At 37.2% G+C, this 23,184-nt stretch overlaps 1 protein-coding gene across 1 annotated transcript in view; it reads right to left on the reverse strand.

The window, feature by feature from the left end:
* Positions 1–23,184, reverse strand: part of PDZRN4 (PDZ domain containing ring finger 4) — a 436,221-nt gene that overhangs the window by 11,282 nt on the left and 401,755 nt on the right. Inside the window, exons 6-8 of the mRNA XM_005680159.3 lie at positions 11,490–11,588; positions 8,974–9,036; positions 1,256–1,357 (exon numbers count right to left, since the gene is read on the reverse strand). Of these exons, the coding sequence (XP_005680216.2) occupies positions 1,256–1,357; positions 8,974–9,036; positions 11,490–11,588 (264 nt within the window). The remainder of the gene's footprint in view (positions 1–1,255; positions 1,358–8,973; positions 9,037–11,489; positions 11,589–23,184) is intronic.

Genomic DNA, 23,184 nt, shown 5'->3' on the forward strand with positions numbered 1-23,184 from the left:
ATTAGTGAGATTGTCTAGCAGTTACATGGAAAGGGCAGGGAAACCACAGGATAAAGTCAAAGTATCTTTTCTACAAAGGGTGACTATTGAGCTCTCTTCAATTTACCCTTAATTTCACCATTATGTATTTAGCCTCTTTATTCTTTTTCAAGAAAATGGGGTAATTGAGATTAACTGGTGTGCCAAATTTCCAGGTAATTAGTGCAATTTCATACATATTTTAATAATTCACTCTCACATAGGCAGCTCAGCCAGTTGCAACCTGTCCAACCCCACTCCCAGGACCTCAGGTGTGCAACTTCAGTCTGCCCTGGGCTATGGAAGGCTTTATGGGAACCATTTAGAATGGTCAAGGACATAAAGGAAATATATGCGGAAAGGGTGAACTTTTATAACCACTATATTCGAGTCAGGATTCAGTCTGACACTGAAATACACTCACTCAATGTAATTTATAGATAGGATGTAGTTACTGAGTCTGAAAAATATCAGATCAATAACCTAAAAGACAAATGGTGATATAACCAAGTTCACTCAAACTACTGACAGAAGGATAGAATGGTGACAATGTAAGGTCCTTTCTGCATTGCGGTGGGGGATAAAAAGGACATAAAAAAAGTTCCGATAGTACTTTTCTTCCACCATTACCTCTCCTTTACTTTCATGTCATCTCCCTCTGTAAAGATATAAAAAAATTCCTTAGAAGCTATCAGTTTTTGGTTTTGGCCAGACAGATGTGTCTGTCATGCTAAACTTGGAAAAAATTCATCTACTATATGTGGAACCGCATCATGCTATCTAAGGTCTTTTATTTGATAAAGTCACTCTAAAAAGATTTGAGTTGACAGCAAGATATGCTAATGTTTGTCTCATTAGAGATTCTTTTAAGATACCTTAATATGCCAATTAAGTATTTTTAGATGAGAACTTAAAGCAGGGATGCACACAGAATTAAATATCATGTAAAGTCAATCATTTTTCATTAATTAATTAATTTTAAATAACTGGCAAGTGGAAGGAGAGAGTAATTATTTAATTTTGTGTTTCTTTAAAAAAAATAAGTTGTTTAGCTGCCTTTATGTGGAGCAATATTAAGGAGTCTTATAATTGTTTTGATAAGGTTGGCAAATTGGGAATGATGACTGGGTTCTATTTTGTATGCCTGGTTTTACAAATAACTGTGGCACTGATCTGATGTGGAATAGCAGACAATGAACCTAAGGTTCAGTCCAAGGCTTTTGCTCTGTATTCTGACCTGACTCTCTGGCCTTGCGACCAGCAGCAGGATTCTCCTGCACTCGTCGCTAGACAGCTGGGCCACCGCCGCCTCGCGATCCTGGACGTCTTCCCCATTTATCTAGAAAACAAATGAAAGTGGCGCATTAGTTTCCATTTCCACAATGCTGCACACAATAAATGGCAAATATCAGCTCATTTATGGTAAATGTATGGACAATGAAGCTCACACAATGGGCTCGTCTTCAGCCCCTCGGTGGTAAGTGCCTTCACTCAATTACGCGCTTACTGTAAGAGCCATATCGATCCCTGAAGGATGGCGGACATCAGAGGAAGCAGTTATGTTCATAAATGTCCAACCTGCGCCCTGGCAACATACATCTAGCAACACAATTAACCAGCCCCTGACAGGTGACGTTCATCTTTCTCCGCTCAGAGTAATGGAAGTGTCACTCTGAGATAATGGTGCTGGGGAAAGCAGGCCTAGCAATACCACAACTGAAATCCGTCATCCTGCGCGCTTGCTGTGAGCCAATTAGAGAGCCCCCGTGTTATCTCTCACCGGGTGATGCTCCCGGGCTGCTGCTGCTTGCATTTTCATTTAATCATCTCATATTTGCATGTGGGTCTGACTCAGTTGCCCCAAATCACTCTCTGGATATCTTTTGATGCTTAACTAATCAAACGAGAACAAGCTTATCCGTAACATCCTCGTCTACTCCCAGCTCCTTTCTCAGATTTATCTGCTTCTCTAAAACAACAAAACTAATGAAATAAGGTTCAACTCTTAAGTATACTTAAATTTTAAAACTTAAATTATTTTTAATAGGAATGCTTAATGAAAGAAGGCAAGCTTAAGTAAATTTTTTATTAAAAACAATAAATTCTAGTAGTGCTTGAAAAGTACCATTTTTTCTCCTAGGTGCTACAGAGAAAATAAGGTTCCTAAATTTTGCATTTTAAACTACATTTTCATGTTCAAAGGTATTTAGCTCTTATTGATGCATTTTTTCTTTGCCCTTTATAAATTTATTTTATTAATCATTCCATTCCATAGAAATAAGAAGATTTTTGACCCATAACATATAATCAAAGAAAGTAGAAAGAAATTTCAACTGAAGAGGTCAAGTAATTCTATCTAAAATAAGTATTAAAAATGTCAATAAATTAAGCAAAATGTGGCTGCACTGATCACTATTTTTAATAATTAATCTAACATCTTTCATTGAGAATTTCTTCATAAACGCGTGAAGTAGACTCCTGAGGTTTTCTCCTTGTGGGTCTCGGGATTCTGGCTGACTCATGAAGACAGACATAATTATCTGAGGACAAGCTCAGGAATCTCATCTGTGCACCACAATCAATGATTCTTATAGACTCATATTTAGTATGAAGGAAGCAGACAATAATAGTCAAAGGAGGGAAAAATCATACAACCACATGCTATATTTTCTTACTATAATCAAATGAATAGCTCCTCAGTTGTGTGTGGGGACAGGAAATTCAGCTTTTATAACTTTCAAATCTGTTTTCTTTTCTTTTTGCAATTTCCAAATAAAATTTATCAAAGTAGAAAAAAAAAAAAAAACTTTGATTCCAAATTGGGGACTAATAACCCAGAGTGATATGTTGTAGTTTTCTTTTTTTTTTTTTTTTTGTAAATGTATATCTGAAAAGCTATTTCTGTACTGGGTCCAAGGCCTTTTTTCCTTTAAACAAACATAAATTGGCAGTGGAGGATTACTCCCCTCACCTGTGTGTAGTTTAAAAATAATAATATGAAAAATTTTACTTTCTTTAAGTTTTGAGGGCTTGCACCCCTTTCATAGTAATTCTTGTAGTATATCTGTGAAGCATCTAACTGTCCATCTTTCTTCTTCTGCATCTAGTCTTTCTTCTTCCCGCCTCTGTAGGCACATTAATCCTAAGGAGAATGAGTTGGATGATCTCACACAATTTATGTTAAACTTTTAAGAATAATTTGAAATGCAGTTCTCACTTTTCTCACTTCCAAATTCTTCATGTAAATTTTACTTACCATTGATCTAAACACTCTTCATTCATGTTAATGTTACTATTATGTTTTTCTCTATTAAAATGCAAATAATAGTGCCTCTCTCAGAGGGCTGATACAGGATTAAATGGGCTAATATATGTAAAAGGTTTAAATATGTGACTTGTATACAGAAAGTGCACAAGGTTGGTATATATTACTATTAATGCTATTGTTGCTATTATTACTATGATTATTTATGTTTTAATCCCTCAGAAAGATTCTTTTCTTCTAAACAAAGCAAATATATTAAAATTCATGAATAACAATGAAATCCACAATAGTAAACATGGTTCTAGCTTAAGATATACCTATTTCATATGTATTTTTAATTCTTAGAAGGTCATCAAGAAACACTATGGCTGAGTTTGATTTCCTTTATAGTTGGTATTCTTCTATCTCCTCTGTGAACTCATAATGACCAGAGCTATGATCTTCAGTCTGGGCATTATGTCCTTATTTTGGGAGGACAGATCATATATTGTAGAAACAGTTTACATCCAGAATCATAGGTGGAGTGAAATAAATTTGCCAGAGAAAACTGGGATTAACATGCAATTTTTATTTCTTTTATAAAATAAAGGTCACCTGAGCCACCTGGTTAGTAGATTCCATTGTACTTGGAACATTAGTTTGATACTCAGATTGATATTGAGACCAAAAATGCAGCCATAGGTTTCATCAAAGATTCTTCTCATGGAATGAAAAGACTTGAGGAATGGCAACAGAGCTTTCTACCTTCATTTGCTTTGTTTCCTGAATGATGGCTCATAGCTGAAGGATTCCTTGTGGGAAAACAGCTTCCTATGCCTGGAAACACCATGCAGACAGAAAGAGTGAAGGAGCCAGAAACAAAGGGAGGACATGGATGAGGAGTGGAGTCATCACTATTTAATGAAAGACTTCCATTTCAAGACAATAGAGGGGAAAAGAGAGAGGAAGAAGGCAATATGTAACTTTGTTATAAATTAAAAAAAAAAGCCTGCTAGATAATATATTTGTCTCATTTTCTGTGCATGGGCATATGTAAACATTAGTTTCAAAATGGATATTATCTTGGCTTAGAAGAGAACTGTGGCAATTACAGAGAAAAATCAGCCAAAATCCTACTTCAGGCCTAATCTCCTGTACATGCATATGTGTGTGTGTGTGGCTTCTCAGGTGGCACTAGTAGTAAAGAACCTCCCTACCAATGCAGGAGACATAAGAGATGAGTGTTCAATCCCTGGGTCAGGAAGGTTCCCTGGAGGAGGATATGGCAACCCACTCCAGTATTCTTGCCTGGAGAACCCCATGGACAAAGGAGCTTGACAGGCTATAGTCTATAGGGCAGCAAAGAGTCGGACATGACTGAAGCGACTTAGTATATGAATGTGTATAAAAACTTAGAAGACTAGAAGTGTCTTCATATAGCTTCTTTTTTGTTTAAATATGACAATTTTTAGGTTTTTATGTCAATGTACCATGGGCAGGTAGGCAACTAAAGTTTTTGGCATTCAACCGACTATAGGTGGTAGAATTTCTTATTTGAAAACCCAAAAATCTAAGCAAAAGAGGAAAGATTTATGTCAAATGTATTGATATTTCACTGTGTAAAAGAAGGCAAAGGAAGCATAGAGATACAGAGGTGAAACAAATAGAAATGGAAGGAAAATAGTTATCCAAAAAAAGCAAGTAAGAGTAGGAGGAAATGCTAAGGACCAGTTTAGGGTAGAGAAAGAAAGAACTGATTAGAGGTCTTACTGTTCCATTGTTTTGTGGAGCTTTTGCAGGGTTTTGTCAGGGAATAATCCTTAGAAACATGACTGACTTTTCTGGCCAAGATTAGAATCATATACAGTTACATGGAATACTATATGCTTACCATGCGAAAGAGAATGTGAGAATAGAGCCCTCTTTCCTTTAGATAGTCAATCATGTATGTGTCTTTAATTTTTCTCTCTGGCTCAGCACTACAATTTTGTTAAAGGACTTCCCCATATTAATTCCTGGGAACACATCTGATACAACCAGTTTGTAGCAATAGCACAGCAAATAGACTGTCAAGCACTTGCAGAGAAAAAAAAAAAAAAAACACACATGAGAGCTAGAATATGTTCTCATGAATCTGGGTCATAGTTTCTCTTCTGTATGATCCCTACCTTCTATCAATATTGTGTGAATACCCATGTGTGTGTGTAGTCACTGAGAAAGGTCCTCTAACATGTCCACGGAGCACTACAGTTAGAAAATTTTAGCCACACAATGAGGGCAGAGCCATAGAAGTACTATACTTAGGTCATTGTGAACAGGAAATTAAAATCACTATTGCTTTAACAAGATTCATTCAAATCAAAGCCAGCCAGGAAAGCTAAAGGATGAGAAGATACCCTCTTTCTCCTACTCTCATCTCCCTGGGAAAGGAGTCATTAATTGTTCATTACAGTGTATCCCATAATCTCCTTACCAGCCACATAGGAGCTATTTGACTATGAGTACAATTTTGTCACGGTTTTCTTTAATATAATTTTACTATCACTCTTAAGACTCTTTGTTTCCTGTATGTGCAGATAGAATTGAATTCTAGGCTTTTTAATGTGACAGGTATTTATTCATTAGATGTGACATATTTGTCACTGAATATAAACTAATCAGGCAAACCACAGCACTTTATCAATCCTGCTGCTGTTTCAGTGAACCAGCTCCATTATGGAATGCCTTATTATCCAGAAAAATTTTTATCTGATAACTTTAACTACCCACAACATAGCCAAAAATAAGGAGGTGTCCGAACATGTGGTATGCAACTATGGAAACACATGTACTCTACATCTGTTGAACTCTACCTAAAGAACTAACAGATGCCACTTCACTAATTGTATTTGTGTATTGTGTATCTCGGAGAAGGCAATGGCATCCCACTCCAGTACTCTTGCCTGGAAAATCCCATGGACAGAGGAGCCTGGTAGGCTGCAGTCCATGGGGTCGCTGAGTCGGACTGAGCGACTTCACTTTCGCTTTTCACTTTCATGCATTGGAGAAGGAAATGGCAACCCACTCCAGTGTTCTTGCCTGGAGAATCCCAGGGACTGGGGGAGCCTGGTGGGCTGCCGTCTATGGGGTCGCACAGAGTCAGACACGACTGAAGCGACTTAGCAGCAGCAGCAGCAGCAGCAGCAGCAGCAGCAGCAGCAGCAGCAGCAGCAGCAGCAGCAGCAGCAGCATTGTGTATCTAACTGTATTTTACTAACTGTATTTGGAATGTGGTGAGCTAGAAACTAGGACGGGAGTCAGTGAGGCTGCAGCATGAATATAGGGTGTGGTGAGTAGAAGGTGAGAGGAAAAAGTGACAGCTGGTAACAGCATGAGGAAAATGACAAAGCACAGAAAAAGTAGCCAACTAGGGTCATTTAATATCATGGCACACAATCTTCCAGGCCTTTCAGTCACTGAGCATTTTACTCCATTATAGCATTGGGTGGTGATGGCTGGGTAGGATGTGACCCTCAGCATCAAAGGAAGGTTACATTCTTTTCAGTTTACTTAATTGAAGATATTAACAAAGTAAACAACACATTTAAAATGATTCATAAGTCAAATACTAATGACATATTTTTGAAGCTTCATTATCTTCATGACACACTAAAATAATATGCTTTTTATTAACGAGGATACATAGTTAAAGCTTTACTCCTCCATCTATTCTGTCACTCTGCTGAATATCTGTTTCATCCCTTCATTTATTCATGTGTGTGAAAGAGATATTGAAAATAGAGTAGCAGACAAGACTAAGTCTTAACTTCTTGATTCGCTTTTCCTGCTCCTGAATTATCCAGTGACAGACATATCCCATTTTGTTTAACCACCAAGGAGCTCAATAAAGTTGAAATTATATATTCTTGAAGTTTCCTGAGAACTAGTGGGACCATGAATAATCTCCAATTCTTTCCTAATTGGAGCTTTAGTAGAGGGTCCCTGATGAAAAAGGAGTTCTGTGGCCTCTCACTTGAGAAGGGAAGGTGTATGGAGAAGGGGTGTGATTTGGTGAGTGCCCCCCTAAAGAAAGGAAAGGAAACAGCAGAAGGCTGAGTAGGAGAGCCCTCTGGTGTGGCACAACTTTCTCACAATGCCACGTTGTACTGTCGTCATCTGTGTTTGCAGCTGTCTTCCTAATTACACAGGAAGCGCCCCAAAGGCTGCCATGGCAGCTTGTTTATTTTAAAGCCCTGGTTCCAGGTAGAGTGTTGAATCCAAATGTATTGAATCAAAAGAAATAAATTTTTCAGGGGTTCATGTCTAAGAAGGAGAAATGGGGATGATAGATATAACAACTAAAATTTTACAGAATATATTGATGGGTGGTAACTTCTTCAATGAGCCATTTGAGTCCTCTTTCCTGTTTTACAGGTGTGATCTGCTTCCCTGGTTGTTTAGATGGTAAAAAATCTACCTGCAATGCAGGAGACCAGGGTTCTATCCCTGGGTCAGGAAGATCTCCTGGACAAAGAAATGGTTACTTACTCTAGTCCCTAGAGGAGGAAATGGCAACTCATACCAGTATTCTTGCCTGAAAAATTCCATGGACAGAGGAGCCTGACAGGCTGCAGTCCACAGGGTCGCAAAGAGTCGGACACAACTGGGTAACTGAACTGAACAGGAACCCACTCCAGTATTCTTGTCTGGAGAATTCTATGAACAGAGGAGCTTGGTGGGCTACTGTCCATGGGGTTGCAGTATCAAACATAATGGAGCGACTAGCACTTTCACTTTTTTCTTTTTTCTACAGCGTAATTCAAAGGCCTCTGTTCTTATTTTGGGGGTTAAATTGAATACAAGAGCTGGGGTGCTGTGTGTTTTCCTGCAGCCACTCTTTATGGGAAAGGACTCAAAAGTGACAAAGCAGGTCAAGGAAGATTTATGATAGAAACTTTGGCTTTCAAGGTTTTTCCTGATTTGGCTTGGAACTCTTTCCAGTTTATACACCTCCCATAAGGTGCTTACCATCTCTGTTGTTAAACTGAAATTTAGTCCATCTCTATGTTTTCACATGTCCGTCCTCCACCTGTCCTCAGCAACTCATTTGTAAATAATTAAGACTTCATATTTCTAAACTTTCATCATAATGGAACACTGGGGTCACTGTTTACCTAATTTATTGTGGAAAAGGCAGCAGTAAATGCTGCTGATGCCTGTAACAACAGCAGTTCATGCTTATTACACACCATACACTTATTTCTGGCCATGCACTTATTACTCACTAAGCATATCACAGGCTTAATTACATCTAACCTTTGCCACAATATATTTTACTGTTATCATTCTTTAAGATAAGGAAACAGTCTTACAATGAGAAGTGAAGTAAAGCTTCCAATTAAGTGATGGAGCTGGAAGCTGAAGGTGAGGTATCTGAGTCCAGAGATTATGCCTTACTAAAATTATTACTAATAATCCTTAATAAATGGCACTATCAATTGTTTTTTTGGATTCATGTCAATGTATGGCAAAACCAAAACAGTATTGTAAAGTAAAATAAAGTAAAAATAAAAATTAAAAAAAAAAAGGTTTGAATGATAGCTTTTAGTTTTGTAGATGTTACTATCCAGAAACAAGGGGAAATTATTTTTCTAATATTTTTCAAAGTGTGAAATAAAATGAAAGCTGTTGGACAGACAGAAGGAAACTAGAGAAAATAACTGCACACGTACTTGCAAAATACGATCCCCTTCTCGAATTCGGCCATCTTTGGCAGCAATGCTGTTTGGATCTACCTGTAAGGGAGAGGACACAGTGTCAACTGGATATGCAATATCGTCCCCAGAAACTTAAATTTCTTTTTAAATATGGTTCATGTTTTTCTATTGAGTTATAGAGGGCATGCCAAATTTTTCTTTGTCAACTGATTCTAAAAATGTTAATGAGCTATTTTAGAATTAATCATAATAAAATTAAGGAGAATGAAGCCCAATTTGATATGTAGACCACTTTTCTCTCCCTCCCTCTTTTTCTTTCTTCCTTTTATCCTTTCCTCCTTTTATATTTTATTTTTTTTACAACTGTTCACTCATTTCTGTATCCCAACTGTCGGATGTTGTTTTCAGCTGACCTGATCCTCAGATGATGTTAATACCAGAATTTTCTGGACTCAGGAAATGTACTTTCTGCTAGGGTGATTTTTGAATCCTGCCTTAGCTGTCTGAGAAAACCTGATAGCTATATTCTTAAGTCCATACTTATTAAAGGGATTTCTGTGTTATGATCACACAAATTTATAAAGGGATTTATAATCTATGTAGCTCAAAAAGTGAAAAAAAAATAATCTTACCCATGCAGACACTACTTTACATTTAGGCTGAACTATATTAACTATCATTTATTTTAGAATAAATAGATATTTAAAGCTCTTTTAAGAGCTTATCCACACTTTAATTGGCCAAACTTGAGTGACGACTTACTGTTTAGTGGAGGTAATTTCATCTAGCACACATTTCACATGATGGCTTCCAACCATTTATTGGAATTTATTCCAGCAAAGCCTTTTTTTTTTTTTTTCTTTAAGCAAAATATTTCAAGTGTAGCATAAGGTTGATCCATCCTATCCAGATGTTAGATATTACTTTCTAATTAGGTAGTGCCACCCAATAAATGAGTTTTAAGTGATCAGTCAAGAACAAAAGACGCTATAATTACATGTTTCATGTATAAGGAAACATTTTTTCCAAGTACATATGTTCTGTTCCTGTGGTTTTTCTTACTATTCCTGAAGAGCAAAGTTCTAGAGCTGACATGTTTAAATTGTAAACAGAGACTTACCTGAAGGAAATGATGGATAGTTAATTAATTGTATCTTACTTAGAAGCCATTCACAATCTAAGAATTTGTCTTCAGAACCATAATCAAACTAATATTAAAATTCTGTATTTGCACTTCCATACATATTACAAAAGATAATTCTGCATGTGTTGCCTTATACTTCCTCACCATAATCAGAGGTGGTTTCATAGTTGTTTATTTAAAACAGCTATATATGCAAGTCAAATATTCTCTGGAAATTTTTCCATGGTAAGAACCAGTCAGTAGATTTTTTGGTAAAGTGATAAAGATTAACATTTATATTTATAGAGTTTCATAATTTTCTAAGTGCATTGTCTTTTCCTAGTCTAAAAACTTCTATAAAAGCAATATTAAAAGTATTGTTGGACTGAATTTCTAGTTAAGGAAGCTGAATCTTAGTAAGTTATGTAATGTTTTCAAGGTCATGGCCAAGAAAATTTGAAATAGCACAGCAGAGCAATTAGTATTTAGTTTGTCTAACCTCTGGGTTCATGCACATACATATAATATGCATGATTTCACATACATATGTGTGTATACATATACATATGCAGGGATTAGATAACATGCATACATATATACACATACATGCTTGCATCTACATATGTGATTTTTAATCATATCTGCATACATAATACCTTACTACTTCTCATAAAATGATTCTTTTGGGAGTTTCAAAAATCACCTATAATAATAAACTTTGCTTCACTTTTTTTCAAAATAATTAACACTGAAGGTATTTCACATTTAAGTACCTCACTTTTTAAATTGAAGTATAGTTGATTTTATTCTTTTTCATATTCTTTTCCATTGTAACATTATAGGATATTGAATATAGTTCCCTGAGTCAATACGTCACTTTTTGAAAGTGATTATGTGGTTGAATAAAACAAACTAATGGATGCCCTTCTTGGATATGATATTCAAATTTGTCCATCTTCAGCAGAGTAAAATATTAGATTTTTAGTAAATATTTAGATTTTAGATTTAAAATATTAGTTGTCAATATTAGATTTAAAACAATTAGTTAATGAGATTGCTAACAAGTCAGATATAAGACACAGCAGGGATGGAAAGACAAACGTTTGCTGATCAAAAACTTTGCCTGACTTCTGGCATATTTATGGGACTTTATTCAAATTTAGACAATGTAACCATTTTTACACTCTTTCTTACTGGGATTCTGCGGTGAAAGCAGCCACGTTAAATAAGCTGATAATAATTACATTACTTGGGCAACATAATTTACTTCTTTAATTGGAAATGACAAGTATTGGAACATGGCCAGTTCCTCACATTCAAGCCTCCCAAGGATTTTCTCATTGTGAGTCATTTCACTCCATTGCTCGCCGTCTGCCTCCCTTAATCTCTCTTCCATGGCATTTCTTACCTTGCTGACATAAATGCCGGTGTCTTCTTCATCATCCGTTCGGTAACAGACTGTCAGACCCAGCTTCTCTTGACTGCTAACACGACACAACTCGACCTCCTGGGAGAAAAACACAGAGACCGACATTTATCTCAGAGAGAAATCCCACAGCAGGATGCAGAACTCACTGATATTCTCTAGGTCATCCTGGGATGTTTTCACAACTATTACCTGACATTTGAATTAACCTATGTTACCAAAATCCTCAAAATTCACTCTCAACATATATATCTGTATGATCAGGCCAACGTTTTAAATTTTAATTATAAAGCTGGAGATGCGCATTTTTTGCATTAAGTTATAAAACTTAAAAAACACAAATGATGTTCAAATAAAATATGTATAAATCAATAATGTGGAATCAAGAAAATGCTTGAGAATGTCAATGTAGGCAGCAAAATGTTTATAAAACTATTCAGAGTTCCTGTGTTTTTATTTTAATAAAACAAAATAAAATTAAAATAAAAAAGATGAACTGGACTCTGCATCAATTCTTCCTTTGAGTTCTATATATGATGATAGTTTTGTGCAGCTAGGCCAAGATTTTCTATTATCTTGTAGCAACTCTCAGCCTTGAAAAGAAATGGGTTCATCCAGGCTGCAGCAAGAGACACCAACAGTCATATGGGCAGAGGCAATGATTCAAAATGCAGCAGTAAATGAGCAAGGAATCACAGTTACTGAAACACATGGCTAAGGGGCTTGAAATGTCAGTCTTTAGGTAATATATATTGAATCTATTTCCTGATTTATGTTCAGTAAAATAATAATAAATTTCAGTGTATTTCATTTTTATATAATGAAATAGACTTGTACTGCTCTCAGAAGCAGATGACTTTAGAATAAATTGCATAATTCCAAACAGTAAAACACCAATTGGTGCTCTTATCATGGAGAACGTGTTCCTATTGGATGGAGCATGTAAGGCCCTTTAGTAAATAATCAGATGAGGAAGAGCAGAATAAATTTAAACTGGAAATGACCAAATGACCAGATCTAGACCAAGTTTCTAAACCTCAGGTTTTGTGGGAGTTATGAATTTGTCTGTTTTGCTTAATACTCTTTTTCACTAGGGCCTAGATCAGGGACAGTCTCAGTGTGGGAACTCAGTCCATGCTGGTTGAAGGATAATGGCTCTTATTTCAAAACATGTCTGAGTGTTTGTCCGTTTTTATAAACCAATAATTAATCTTTCCTCTTTAATTGGAGATAGATTTTGTGTGCATGCACTGAGTGTGTGTGTGTGTATGTGAATGAAGGGAATAAAGTTTAATATAGTATCCATTATCTCAAGTAGTTACCAGGACTAAATAAAGAGATACTCACTCAGTTTCAAACTAGAGGATATTTCCAGTGCACGCTGCTACATTTGAAGAAGTATCTTCCATTTTAACTTTGTATTTCAGCGAAGGACTTGTCATTGGAAAATAACCATTTATTTTAATGACATACTACAAACCATATGTTTCTACTTGCCATAGGTAAATCCTTAACAAGGATAGACTGTCATAAGCTCCAGTGACCAAGGATTTCACAGCTAACAGCAAATAAAAGAAAATTTAAATCTTGCATCTTGAGACATGTACTGCAAATTGGTGAAGTACATGAAACCATGACCAATGCTGACTTTCCAGCTGGTGGACAACAGCACAGGGCTTAAAAAGGGCATCACATATGCTGAACAACAACCAAAAAAACTCTTTTCACCTAGAGGAAAAATAGGAAATAGTGACATGTTTTATCACCAGAAAAACAAAAAGTACACACTCATGAAGGGCATTTTCAAAACTGGCAACAATTAATGCCTCCAGAGGGAAAGAATGCTTGACTAAAACTGTAACATTATGAAGGAATTACGGCAACAAAAGAGCTCTAATTACAGCAGTCAAGTGTATACAGTTAAGGAGTAAAAAAGTTTGTGATTCCTAAGAGGCCTACAAGGAAATCTAAACATCCCATAAAGAACTTATGGGATGAGAGTGGGAACTTAAAATTAAAGCAATCGTGGAGCTGAAATCCGTTGACTTTCTTTGTCCTTCCAATAGCACAAGAGAAACACCCCACATTGCGGGAAGTCATCTCCAGAGGGAAGCATTCCTTTTCTGAGTGTTTTCTCTGCACTCTCAATGGTGTACTATTGTTTTGGTGTTTGTTTAAAAGATGCATATCTAAATATCCTGTAATAAAGGTGGAACCAATCTATTAAAACAAAAAGGGCAAAATCACCTATAAATATTAATATTGCAAACCATTGAATAAGAATTGCAAGGAAATGGAGATCTGAGAAACCAAGGTCATATTGAACCTAAGCAAAATTGTGAAGCAGGTCTCAAAATTACCCACAGCACCTTTGTTTTTAATAGCATCTCCTCCCCTGCCCTTTTAAGATACTGGACACCCTGCTTCTATTTCTCTAGCTTCCTGGAGTTCCTAAGGTCTGTTTACCTAGGAAGCCATTGGTATTCAGGTTTGTCATCCTAATTACCTCCTAGCAAAACCTGGCCCTTGGTATCATCTTCCATTATCTCACAAGTAGCTCTTGAGATATAAAGAAAATAATAAATATTTCCTAAGGGGATCATTATTAATATTTTTTTAAAATGTTGTCCCATCCAGTGTTTGGTTTACACCAATAAAGACTGAGCATACACTTCCTATTACAAGCCTTAATGCAAAGGACTGAACTTATGGAAGTAAGATTCCAGGCTCTGAAGAAGACTCAGGTGAGGTTTCCTGCAGTCCACAGACCACCTAACACCAGCCTCATGAGTGGACTTGCAATTCTTTCTGTGGTTGAGAATGTTTCAGGTATTACATATTTCATATTGGTCCACAGAAGCATACACTTTAGAATCAAAGTTTCTTTAATTCTATGACCAAATAATTTATAAGCTGCTAGCTGTAGACCATTTTGTTTGTATGAGGCAAAGGTGGCATTGTAAAGGCTGCTTATCTGAAAGGCATCCTCTAGCCCGGGTTTCATTTAGTATTCTCTTCACAGTGCACACGAGCCTCTGACTTCTGAAGAAACAACCTCCTGGTAATAGACAATGTTTTCCCTAACAACTTTCATGCCTTTCCCTCTGTCACGAGGAAGCTTTTTGATGAAAAACATAAAAGTGAAATGCTATCTCTGTACATTTTCTCTGCAAAGACAATTCTCAGGCATCTACAAATCAAAGCCAAGTCCGCCTGGATGGCACTGCTAACCATCCATAAGGCATTTGAGACTAGAATGGAAGAATCACTTCATATACCTGGTGAAACCACATTAATTTTGGCTTAAATGTGCTTTAAGGTCTTACATTCTGGGAATATGTATAATCCCTTAAAAAATCATGCCATAATATCTAATCCTGTGAGAAACTGATTATGAAGATTGAGGGTGGAGTAAGGGATTAAAGTTAGCAGAATTTACTGTGAAATATCCTTCAAATCATAGAAAGAATGGGACTTTTATATAAATTGGTTGCACTACAGTGCTGTGAAAGTTTTATATTTTAATAATTCGGTCTCAGGTGGAAGAAGGAAGTTAAAAAATATAAACACACTTTTGCTTTTTAGGTGGAATTCTCTTGTTGGAAGATCTGAGGCTTGAAGCTGCCTGTAATGTTCTTTTATTGGAGTGTAATTGCTTTACAATGTTGCATTAGTTTCTGCTGTACAACAATGTGAATTTAAGCAAATTGTTTCTATACTCCAGACAGCTTGAGGCCCATGACATGAGTGAGAAAATTCAGAGGCAATCAGTACTACAGGGCTTCCTCTGAGGCTCAGTGGTAAAGAATTCACCTATAAAGCAGGAGCTGCATGAGATATGGGTTAGATCCCTGGGTCAGGAAGATGGACTGGAGGAAGGCACAGCTACCCACTCTAGTATTCTTGCCTGAAGAATCCCATGGACAGAGGAGCCTGGCAGGCTGCAGTCCATAGGCTCACAGAGTCAGACATGACTGAAGTGACTTAGCATGGCTATCAGTACTACACAAGTCAGAATGAAAACCAGGGCTAGACAGGATGGTCACTGATACCAGTTGACAATCCAGAGAAGGGGTCTAGTGTGTTCATATTTTTCTTTTAATTTTATTTCCTTTTTATTGATAAGACAACATGTGCTGTGTTGTGCTCAGTTGCTCAGTCATGTCCAACTCTTTCTGACCCCATGGACTGTAGCCCGCAAGGCTCCTCTGTCCATGAGGCATTCTCCAGGCAAGAATACTGTAGTGGGTTACCATGCCCTCCTCCAGGAGATCTTTTCAACCCAGGGAGAGAACCCAGGTCTCCCACAATGCAGGCAGATTCTTTACCATTTGAACTACCAGGGAAGCCCAAGAATACTGGAGTGGTTAGCCTATCCCTTCTTCAGGGGAACATCCTGACCCACAAATTGAACCGGGGCCTCCTGCATTGCAGGCAGATTTTTTTACCAGCTGAGTTACCCTGGAAGCCCCATAAGACAGCATATCCACTATTTTATCAGCTTAGATTTAATCATATATAACTACATTAAATTTTGTAATGTTGATTACCAACTAGTGAAGTACCACACTTAGTTGTTCCAACAAGATCTTTATTTAAAATGAATTAAGTGGGAATCAAGATTGCTGGGAGAAATATCAATAACCTCAGACATGCAGATGACACCACCCTTATGGCAGAAAGTGAAGAGGAACTAAAAAGCCTACTGATGAAAGTGAAAGAGGAGAGTGAAAAAGTTGGCTTAAAGCTCAACATTCAGAAAACGAAGATCATGGCATCTGGCCCCAACACTTCATGGGGAATAGATGGGGAAACAGTGGAAACAGTGTCAGACTTTATTTTTCTGGGCTCCAAAATCACTGCGGATGGTGATTGCAGCAATGAAATTAAAAGATGCTTACTCCTTGGAAGAAAAGTTATCACCAACCTAGAGAGCATATTCAAAAGCAGAGACATTACTTTGCCAACAAAGGTCCATCTAGTCAAGGCTATGGTTTTTCCTGTGGTCATGTAAGAGTTGGACTATGAGGAAAGCTGAGTGCCAAAGAATTGATACTTTTGAACTGTGGTGTTGGAGAACACTCTTGAGAGTCCCTTGGACTGCAAGGAGATCCAACCAGTCCATTCTAAAGGAGATCAGCCCTGAGTGTTTTTTGGAAGGAATGATGCTAAAGCTGAAACTCCAGTACTTTGGCCACCTCATGCAAAGAGTTGACTCATTGGAAAAGACTCTGAGGCTGGGAGGGATTGCGGGCAGGAGGAAGAGGGGATGACAGAGGATGAGATGGCTGGATGGCATCACCGACTCCATAGATGTGAGTTTGAGTGAACTCCGGGAGTTGGTGATGGACAGGGAGGCCTGGTGTGCTGTGATTCATGGGGTTGCAAAGAGTCGGACACCGCTGAGCAACTGAACTTAACTGAAGTGGGAAATATGAAAACTTTAACCTCCATATCCATGAGAAGCTTAGATACTGTATTATGGAAAAATCATTTTGATTCACTATCTCCTGGATAGTGAAAATCAGGAATAAAGTTCAATAAGAAATAAACAAAAAACCTCCTGAAATACTCAAATTGCTATCTCATTTCAGGTTTGGACACCTCAACTCCAAATATTCATAACAAATTACTGCAACTAGCAACTAAATCACATTTTGTAGAGATATTAGGATAAAAGTGAAACATATAGTCTTGTCTTTACAATGACACCTTTTATCTCACCACTGAGATGAAGTGAATGGTTGATGAAGACACAACCACTTTCCCTTCTTGATGATGTTGTTGCAAAATACAGGTAGCATTTAACCCCCAGTTTCCTGTTCTTAGAGACTTTCTCTTTCTGGATCCTTTGAGAAGTAAAGGTGCCACATTTTCCTTGACCCAGACTGTCTCTTTCTTGAGGCCTCTGAATCACCTTAGGAAGTCTTAAATTACCCATTTGGAATAAATCTTACACCTTAACAAAGAAAAAGATGTTATTTGTTTATACTTTTAACTGAGGGAGGGAATGGATTCATGATGCCCGTAATTGAGTCCATGTCATGAAATCTGGACCAGGAATAGAAATGGGAAACTTAACATCAAGGTGAGTGTGAGAAGTGGTTTGTATCATTCTGCTGTGTCAGTTATAGAGTCAGGCCAGCTTCATGCACACCTGCCCTTTAATGGGCTTTCACTCAGCCCTGCTCTGTCTGCATCAAAGAACAAAGATAGGGGAGGAAACCATGGAAACATGCTGGTTACATCAGATATGTTTTTTGCCTTATTTTGAGCTTGTGCCTTTTGAGAAAGCTGCACTTGTTTTTAGATATTGGATCATATAGTTTATCTTTGTAACCCTGGGTTTTTCAGAGTTGACACCTGAGATTTGAACAAACATTAAATGATCATTTATTAGCTTATAAATGGCAGCAATGTTAATATCCATAGTCATTTTTTGTCTATGTTTTGTGATTTGTATGTTAGCTCTTAGCTGGTCTCCATCAAAATAATTCAACATATCATAGAAAACTATGGAAAAGACTACTCCAAAATGTTATCTCCATAGTTGCTTTCCTTCTAAAATATCCACTTTAGCGTTTCATGCTCTGATCAGCTCAGATACTCTTCCATTCCCACTCCAGCATTTGTGCTCTCTCAGGGGACCTTGAACTAGTTGACTTTTCACTATTAATAATTCCCTTATGCCCTTTTCTCTCTCCTTGCCCAGCTTGAAACTGCAGTTAGTAACGATACTCTTTTAAAATTCCAGAACCCCCTCATTGTTCTCTGCCTTCACCGTATCACCCAGCAAAGGTCAATCACTGTTAAGCCCAACTGTTCACTCCCTTGGGTTTTCACCTAAATGGCTGCAGTATGGCCCTGGAGGAAAAGGCACAGTCATGCAGACCACATGGACTGCTTTCACTGTCAATTCATTCCCACAAACCTCAAATGGGCCATCAGCACTGGTCGACAATCCCATATGCTTCCCTTGTGAAGCTGCTCTTCTTTCTTCATAAATTTTCCAATTAAATATGCCCACTCTCAGCTGATGGCCTCCCCTCATACTTCACAGGATACTAAGAGATTCTTATTACTCATAGCCAATCATTCTATTTCACACTTTGTGAGAAAAAAAAATAAACCATGAGATGGGAACTGCTACATCTTCCCTCCATTCAGCATATTAATCTAAATTCATCTGTATCCACCCCGTCGAGTAGAAACCCCACCACAATGATGATCCACTCTAGGTTGATTGTCGCTGACAGAATCAAATAAAAAACTTGGAAGACATAATAGAATAGACTGGGTGTTCACCAAGCCTGAATTCCCAAGCAGAGAACTTTGACCATGTAAAGGCACAGAGATAGGGAATGCATGACATGTTAGATGAGCTTTAAGTAGTTAATGTGTGTGAAGCTAAGGGTTGAAGAATGGAGTAGGTAAGAATTCATGGTGAAAAATAAAACTGGAAAAGTGGCAAGATCATGGAAAAATGACCATACTATATTAAGTAATTATATCTGCAAAAAAGTAAAGAAGACTAACTGAAAAGGAACTAACATAGTCTGACGTGCAGTTTGGAAAATGGCTACAGAGGTAGCATGGCCCATGAGTTGTAGGGGTTAAGGGATGAGCACACAAGTGGGGAATGTTATCAACACATGAAGGAGAAGGTAAGGTTTTGAATGCCAACTGTGTCAGTCCTTAAACACTGTTACTATTATTGCTATTTTATTGATGAGGAAAATGAAGCATAGAGATAAGTCAACTAACTTGCCCAGAGACAGGCAGTTAAGTCAGAGGCAGAACTGAGATTCAAGTCCTAACTGAAGGACTTCAGTTCTCAACAGCTCCTTCCTCTGTTTCCATATATAACTCGTTCTCATTTTTCTGTTTTCAGCTTAAATAATATCCTGGGTAGTGTCCCTCTCCATCACTCTTTCTCAAGCAGGTCTTTAAATTCTCTACAGAAATTTCACCGATGCTTAGAAACTTCTTGACAACTGTGATTATTTATTCATTTTTATTAGCAAATTTATATTTTTTTAGATTGCTTACTTTTTATTGTCTTTTCCCTTTACTATCCTATAAGCATGTATTTTATCTAGTGTTTTTCATATCCCACAAGCCTTAGATATGAATCAAACTCTTGAGGACAGTGCCATGCCATCTTCATTGCATTCCTAACGCCAGCAAAATCTGGGAACTTACGAGAAGTCCCACAGGCATCTTTTGGATGAGCTAACTACTATAGTGAAGTTGGATATAGACTATAATTGCTTTGGCATATTTGTACCTCAGTATAATTGTATTTAATTAAGCAGAATATATTCAGAAAACTGTTCAAACAATAAATGTGACTTATTCTCTTATAATCTCTGCCAACAAAATAATCAGAGTGAGCTGGAAAAATAAAGCAAAATTAACTATAAAGTACAAATTCTAAGAATTTCTCTAGCACATTTAGTGTGTGTTCACTTTATTTACCTGATACTTTCTTAGCACCTGCTATGTACCAAGGCCCACATTTAGCACTGGAAACTTTTATATACCAAACACTGTGATAAATGTTTTGGGAATAATGTCACATTTAGTTTTATAAAAATATGACAGGCTAATATAGTGCATTATAGTTATTTATGATCCAACCAGCGTTCAATTACTTTCTTTTTGGAAACATTAACCCATATTTCTTGTGCAGAATTGCACCTTCTTCTTTCTTTATCTGCTTGTTTGTTCAATGCTGATTTCAGCTTTGGGAGCAGTCATGTGACCCAGACATCAGTCAATGAGTGTATTTTATTCATTAACTGTAATGATCATTTTAAGAATGGATATTTGATAGAGTTTAATTAAGCCAATCAATATCAGGTCTGAGACCTCTGTTGAAACTCTTGAGAAAAGAACACTTGTCTTCCTTGTTGTACTTGAGCCTACAAGACTATAGGAACAGCTCAGATCTTCATTTTCCCACAACATGTAGACCCTAGGAATAAATCCAGCAAAGAGGAGGTAAAAGCCAAAAGATGGAGAAAGATTGAAATTTACTCGCATCATTTGAGTCCCTGGATCAAGTTATGCTTGAAACAGGATCTTCTGGAATTTTCAACTCAAAAAGTTAATACATCTCTTTTTCCCCTTAAGTATCTGTTTTGGGTCATCTGTCTTTTTGGATCAGAGTCCCAATTGATATTGGAAGATGTTATAAATTTCATTTTATATATAAAACAATTCAGGATCAGTATTTAGTAACTTACCTAAGGTTACTTAGCAACCATTTGTCTGAGTCAGAAACTGAACATAGGTTTTTTTTTCTTTTACTCTGAAGCTCGTTTTTTCAATCAATACACTCTTATAGTTCAACGATGATTTAAAAGCTCATTGTGTAGACTGAGGCTTAAAAACATAAAGAACTCACAAAAGTGCAAAGACATACATGGTAAAAGATAGATGAGATGAGGCAAGCGTCAAGAGATGAGCCAAAAGAGGAAAAGTTCCAAAGAGAAGCTACCTTCATGCAGAGGGTGAGAAATTCAGTGCAGCTTTGCAAAGGGTGCTGAAGGGAATATGAACAGAGGATGCCAGAGACTTGTTAGGACCAAATTCTAAAAGGCCTCATGACAAAAATACTGGGCAGAAAAGGGAGAGGGAGGCCAATATGCAAAATTTAGAGTGTTTCATCTTCTATAAACAACAATGAATTATGAAACTAAGACTATTGAAAGAAAGGATTTGACTGTTTAGCATTCAGCTGAGGCAGATGCATACATTTCTCCTATTTTATTTTCAAAGCAGATTAAGTTTTAAGAAAATTAATATAATCATAATTTATTTCACAGGGTTATTTGGAAGGAAATTCTAGACACTACTTATCCTCCAACTTTTATTAATAGAAACGACTTCCCCACATTCACCTGATAATTTAGTGGCAGAGCTAAGATAGAAGCCAAGTCTCCTAACGTTTATTCAATCACTCTTAATAACTGTTATCATGTTGGTTCTTATATTATTCCTTGAGCAATTCTCATCTGGGATGGTAAGTTGGGGTGTGCATGGAGAAGAGTGTGTTGGGATGGGAAAATCATTGCAAGAAATGAGAGAAGCTGATGGAAGTGGGTTATGAAGGTGAAATGTATGGAAGCAGGAACAAGATTGACCAGTGGTGTTAGCTTAGGTAGACTGAATCATTGCTGGGCTGGATGAATCACTAGTTGGAATCAAGCTTGTTGAGAGAAATATCAACAACCTCAGATATGCTGATGATACCATTCAAATGGCAGAAATTGAAGAGGAACTAAAGAGTTTCTTGATGAGGGTGAAAGAGGAGTGTGAAAAAGCTGCCTTAAAAATCAACATGAAAAAAGGATCATGGCAGCTGATCCCATCACTTAATGGCAAATAGAAGGGGAAAATTGAAAACTGACAGAATATATTTTCTGGGGCTCCAAGATCACTGTGAACTGTGACTGCAGCCATGAAATTGAAGAGACGCTTGCTTCTTGGAAGGAAAGCTATGACAAACCTAGACAGTGTATTAAAAAACAGAGACATCACTTTGCTGACAAAGATCCATATAGTCAAACCTATGGTTTTTCCAGTGGTCATGTATGGATGTGAGTTGGACCATAAAGAAGGCTGAGTGCTGAAAAAATGATGCTTTCGAATCATGTTGTAGGAGAAGACTTGTGAGAGTCCCTTGGACTGTAAGGAGACCAAACCAATCAGACCTAAAGGAAATCAACCCTGAATGTTCATTTAGGGCTGGAAAAGGACTGATGCTGAAACTAAAGATCCAATACTTTGGCTATCTTATGTGAAGAGCTGCTTCATTGAAAAGACCCTGATACTGGGAAAGATAGAAGACAAAAAGAGAAGAGGGAAGCAGAGGATGAGATGGTTGGACAGTGTCACTGACTCAATGGACACAAATTTGAGCAAACTCTGGGAAATAATGGATGACAGAGAAGCCTGGTGTGCTGCGGTCTGTGAGGCCGCAAAGAGGCGACACGGCTTAGTGAGTGAACAACAACAGCAAACTGGATCAGTGTGCTAGCAGAGAAGGGCTTGAGTTGACTTTTTTTTTTTAGAAGTATTCTTTCAAACCTTTGAGTCTACAGCAGATTTAAAAAGAAGAAATAGCACACTAAAATTTCATACACAAGTGTTGTTCATTCTCTGAAAGCCTCAAAATGCCTATTGCCATTCTCATAGTATGTGTTTCACCTGGTCCTGCTGTCTTTAGTGTATCTCTACTCCTGGCAATTGTAAGCTATCTTTCCTTTAGTTGCTGAAACTAGCTTTTTCAAAAGAAAGTGTTAACAGCATTTCTTTGATATTAACCATGTGCATTCTGAAAAGTAAATAGTTGAAAAGGCCAGGGTGACCCTTTGTGTCGTGGTAGTCCCTTGTTCAATGACTGTGCTTCTTGGTAACATTTATCATCATGCTTTCAATCTGGCTGCGTTTTAAGTAAAGGAGATCTGAAATACTGTTTCAGGGTAAAAAAGAAATCATTTTGAAGAGGCAGGCATTTACTTGAGAAAGACAAAATATCTTTTACCGAAATATAAGACAACTATAGCTATTTCTGGGTGGTTAGGTGAGCATATTAAAGGAATAAAAGTATAATCTACACATTCACAAAATGATCCTAAGGAGCACCTAAAAATGAACTGAGTAAAGAGGG

Source organism: Capra hircus, chromosome 5, assembly GCF_001704415.2.
Source record: "Capra hircus breed San Clemente chromosome 5, ASM170441v1, whole genome shotgun sequence".
In the NCBI taxonomy this organism is placed as follows: Eukaryota; Metazoa; Chordata; class Mammalia; order Artiodactyla; family Bovidae; genus Capra; species Capra hircus.